We start from the raw sequence: 4,937 nt of genomic DNA, 5'->3' as shown, positions 1-4,937 counted from the left end.
ATTCGATCAACTGATTTGAAAATAAACACAAGGTAAATACCTATGCACATAAAATTAAATAATCTCTTTTTGCTGTATATCTACAGAAACTTAAAGATATCAGCTGAAAAGCCTATATTTTGTTTAAAGCTAGCGTTTATTAAATAGCCTGCTCCTTGTAAAATTTGACTCCACAATGGAAAAAGTATTATTTTCATTTTAAAAGTCTTAGTTCAAATGAAAGGAGCAGTCTAAATTTTAGTTGGCTTAAAAAGCCTTTGAATTCCCTAGAACTTTTAATGGTCTTTCAAAAATTAGCTCTACTTAATAAAAGAGACAAAAGTATCAAGATATATATGAATTTAGCCTATTTTTTTATTTCTGTGTGTTCATAGTAAACATTTTTGTAAGTGACAAACACGGGCATATGACCACAGTATCACAATCAAGAAATTTTAAGACAACATTAACAATCACTCAAATTTATGCGGCATCTGCGCAACACAGGTTACATATTTGCAAGGTTTACCTATAAGTACAATAGGTATTAACATTTCACTACATTTAGAAAAAATAAAAGTGACCTGTTAGTGACCACATACATCAAAATATACACAACACAAACTGAAGGCAATCATTAATTTTGTCCCCTTCCGATTCTCCGATTCATTTGAATAGGCAGTGCTGCCAACTGAAACAACTTTCTTTTTTTTTCTTTTTTTTTTTTAATAGTATACCAAGTGCATTTTCTAGAACCCAATCTTTGGTCTAAAAGTAAACAAAAGAAAAAAAACCAGGTTTTTTAAAAAGAAAAAACAAAACAATAAATGGCCAAAATAATTTCTTGGGTACCTTTACTACGAATGCTTCTTAAATACAAATTACAGTTTAACATTTTTAAACTCTCCCCATAATTTAGGCTGTTCTCAATGTCTGCATCCACCATAAAGATCCATGATAATTTATAATACTGCACACATGGAAATCTGGCGGCTCTTAAGGACAGACTTGTCAGGTTTGAATGAAATGGCAAAGCAGTCACTATTTAGATACACATTCTACTATAATTTTGACTTCCAAACCTTATATTCTACAATGTATTCTCCCCACATTGCACCTCGCTGACACTCCACACCTTGTTAGAATAATAAACAACCCTAAGACTGAACAAACGTACAGAAATGCGGGGGGGGGGCTTAATAAAAAATACCTGGACTTATTTTTTAATTATCATTTACAATGCAAATGTGTGTAAAACGTTCACTTACAGTCTGGTCCCAGGGATGTTAATGTATTAAAGGGTTGGAAGAAGACCCCTGATTTTGATGTGTGAAATAATCAGACAGTCCCCCGGACAGTCCCGTCGTGAAACTTGGCAAAGAGGGTCTTAAAGACTCACAGGGCAGGGTCGAGGGGGCCTGCGGAGACGTGGACGAGGACGCGGCCCGGGCGCTCATGGACGTGCTGCTCTGCGAAGTCATTGACGGGTGCGGGACGTGGGGGAAAAAGTAACTGGTCTGGCCCGCGAGCAGGTTGACCGAGCAGGGGTTGAGGGAGTAGGTCCCGGAGCAGGGCACCGACAGGCCGCAGGGCACCGAGGCGGCGAGCGCGGCGGCCGTGAGGTGGTGCGTGGCGTACGGGATCTCCCCGTTGACCAGACGGTCCACGCTCAGGCCGTTGGCTGTGGAGAAGGAGTGGTTGTTGCCCAGCGAGTTCTGAGTCAACACGGAGCTGTAGGGCATGGGGTGGCTGGGGTAGGCCGACGTGGTGCCGTTGTAACTCAAAGTGCTGCTGGCGCGGGGGTGGTGCAGGGACAGGAAGGGCGACATGGGCCAGTAGAGGGAGCCGGCGCGGTCCATGAAGGTGAGGCCGGTGGAGGTGAGGCGCGCCCCGCGCTTGAAGGCCAGCTTGGCCCGCGACGTGGTGGAGCGGCGCCGCAGCTTGCCCGTGGTGCCACCGATGAACACGTCGTCGCTCGAGGGATCCAGCATCCAGTAGTTGCCCTTGCCCGGGTCGTCATAGTGGCGCGGCACCTTCACGAAGCACTTGTTGAGGGACAGGTTGTGGCGAATGGAGTTCTGCCAGCCCTGCTTGTTCTCGCGGTAGTAGGGGAAGTTCTTCATGATGAACTCGTAGATGCCATTGAGCGTGAGCCGCTTCTCGGGGCTCTGCCGGATGGCCATCATGATGAGCGCGTTGTAGCTGAACGGCGGCTTCTCGTACTTGCCGTTCTTCTTCTCGCCCTCCTTGCCCCCCTCCCCGTCCTTGCCGCCCTCGCCCGCCCCCTTCTTCTCCTCCCCCCCGGCGCCGGCGCCCTTCTCTTTCTCGTCCGGCCCGACGGGCGCCAGCTCCCCGGGCCCGCCGCCCGGCTCGCCCTTGCCGCCCAGCCCGTCCGCTTTGGCCCCGTCCAGGGCGGCGGCCGGGGGCGGCGGCGGCGGCGGCGGGAGCAGCAGCTGCTGGGGGCCCTTGTCGTCGTCGGCGGCCGGGGCGCCCCGTGCCGGGGGCGGCGGCGGCGGCGGCGGCGGTTGCTGCTGTGGCGGCGGCGGCGGCGGTTGCGGGGCGGGCGGCGGCGGGTGGTGGTGGTGGTGGTGGTGGTGGTGGTGGTGCTGGGGGTGGTGGCTGTTGTGGTGGCCGTGGCTCGCGTGGTGGTTGTCGTTCTGGACCGCCTCTGGCACCAGGCTGTTGATGCTGAACGAGGACTTGGGGATCATTTTCACCTCTTTCCTATCTCCCATGTCCAGCATCACCCAGTCGTCGGGGGGAAACGGCGGCGGCGGCGGCGGCGCGGGAGCGGGGCAGCGGAGCAGCGGGCGGCGGCGACCGGTGGGTGCCGAACGGGGCGCGGGCTGCGCGGGCGGCGGCGGCGGCGGCACTGAGCGCTTCGGCAGCAGCGCAGTTGGACCGCAGGCTCCGGCGCTGGCAAGTCATGTAGCAAGAGCAGCAACCACCCCTCAGGAATTAGAAGAAAAAAAAAAGGGGGGAAAGAAAAAAAGAAAGAGAGAGAAAAAAAGAAACAACCACCGCCCCGGGGGTGAAGCTCCCTCGCTCCCAACTCTACTTCTTGGTCTCCCCCCCACCCCCCGCTCCCCCCCCCGCTGCTTCCTCCTCCTCCTCCTCCTCCTCCTCCTCCTCCTCTCGCAGCAGCAGTCACAGCAGCAGCAGCAGCAGCAGCAGCAGCCCAAAGGGGGGGAGAGCCGGGCGGCGGGCGGGCGCGTCCCGGAGCGGCCGCGGCGAGGATGGGGAGACAGCGATCGAGGCGGCTATAGCCACAATTAATTTTCCGAGCTACAGGCGCACACTAGGGCTGTAAAAAAATTTTTGGTTTAACCTTTCCTGCCGCTGGGCCAATCAGAGCCGGCGGCGTGCGGGAGCGTCTCTCCTGCCGTCGACCAATCGGCGGGTCCGGGCCCACCCACCCCGCCCCACCCCGCCCCGCCCTCCGGCTCCCGCCCCCTCGGGCGCTCACCTCCCCCTCTTCGCGGGCCTCGGCCTCGCGGCCGCGCGGAGCCGCGTAGGGATACGCCGGTGGGAGCACGCTGCGCCGCGGCCCTTCTCTGCGCCCCCTCCACCCGTTGTACCCCGCGGGTCTGCTCAACCGAAATCCCCCTCTTAGGGCAAATATCTCACATTTCCGGCTTCCTTCTCATGTATTGGGTCATTTTCGTTTGAGCGTCAATATTTGTCCTTATTGATTAAAGTTTGTATCCAATTTTATGTTTCAAAGCGGGGGCGGCGGCGGCGGCAGCGGTGGTGGAGAGAAGAGTGGGAGTGCAGGGAGAGGGCAGGAAATGGAAGAGGGAGAGGCGAGGCACTACTTTCCTGAGTCGGCCTTGCAGGCCCGGGTCCGGCATTTCGGAGCCCGTAGGAAAACTGTGCCCCTCGTAGGTAACACTCCTCCGAGGTTTCGGAGGGTTGGGGAGGGAAGGCCCACCTCTGGCGTGGGAGGGAGGGTCTCCTATACCTTGGGGGAGGAGGGTCCGGCAGAGGTTTGGAAATGAAGGGATGAGGAGGAGGAAGTGGGCTGGCGAGCGCGGGGCCAAACAGGGGTTACTTACTCGGTTCCTGCGGCTCGGGCGGCGGCCAGCTCGGGCGCCGCCGGGAAGCCAGGCCTGGGTCTCCCGGCGCTGCGGCGGCGGGCGAGGGCGGCTCAGTGGTGGGCGCGTTTGATGGCCTTCCGAAATGAGGGGTGCTCAGAGAGAAAACAATACCCAACAATCTCGAAATAAACCAGGTAACACATGCTCTCTATGTGCGTCTCTTCCTTCCCCTTCTCTCCCGCTCCAGACCTTCGCTCATGCTCTGGGTGACTCGGTGCCGTTTTCTCCTCGCCGCTCCAGCTTCTCCTCAGCTTCTAATCCTAATTGGAAGCGAGTAGCCGCGAGCTATCACCCTGGAAATGTTTTCATTTTGCTTGTTGACATTGGAGGGAAAATAAGGGTGGGCGTCTATTTCTTTCCGGGTTTTTTTTAAGCCTTCCTATTTTCACTCCCTCTTTTCTTTTTCTTTCCGTTTCTCAAATGCTTTTAATTTGTGCGGGCCTTAATTCTGAAATAACCGCATGCTTCAGCCGGCCCTCTCCCATCCTGAATGCTGCTTGTAGGCGCCTAGGAGCCTTGGGAACGTGGGTCCCACAATTCCAGCTTCTTGGGCGTTAGGACTGGGAAGGTTCGGTTGAGGGTGGAAGTGAGTGGGGAGATTGTGATTCGGGGGCTTTAAAGGAATCCCGTGGCCAGGGGCAGGGCTAAGGCCCAGCATTTCCCAGGGATTGGAATTTGGTGCAGGGCATACTGATCAAAGGCTGTTTTATCCCACATGGGCACGAAACATACCACATTTTACGGAGGATGTAGCCTGAGAGAAGAGGGAGGTGGAGGAGAAGCATAAATGAAAAGCACCTTTTCACTCTGTAAGGTAAATAATCATAAAATGTAAACCTTTCTTCGTCTTGATAAACTCTG

General features: G+C 54.9%; 1 protein-coding gene across 1 annotated transcript; it reads right to left on the bottom strand.

Moving 5' to 3' along the window:
* Positions 1–347: 347 nt before the first annotated feature.
* Positions 348–4,638, bottom strand: FOXG1 (forkhead box G1). The gene is made up of 2 exons (XM_007180845.2): positions 4,035–4,638; positions 348–2,929 (listed from the first exon to the last, which is right to left on the bottom strand). The coding sequence occupies exon 2, from the start codon at positions 2,721–2,723 to the stop codon at positions 1,266–1,268; it is 1,458 nt and encodes a 485-aa protein (XP_007180907.2). The 5' UTR covers positions 2,724–2,929; positions 4,035–4,638; the 3' UTR covers positions 348–1,265.
* Between the last annotated feature and the right edge of the window lie 299 nt (positions 4,639–4,937).

The sequence above is a fragment of the Balaenoptera acutorostrata genome, chromosome 3 (assembly GCF_949987535.1).
Source record: "Balaenoptera acutorostrata chromosome 3, mBalAcu1.1, whole genome shotgun sequence".
NCBI lineage: Eukaryota > Metazoa > Chordata > Mammalia > Artiodactyla > Balaenopteridae > Balaenoptera > Balaenoptera acutorostrata.
Note: the sequence above shows the minus strand (reverse complement) of the source record. Positions and strands in the feature narration are given on the sequence as shown.

Bases quoted from the DNA above. Each gene is read 5' to 3' on its own strand.
- FOXG1 (XM_007180845.2), bottom strand. From the start codon at position 2,723: ATGCTGGACATGGGAGATAGGAAAGAGGTGAAAATGATCCCCAAGTCC.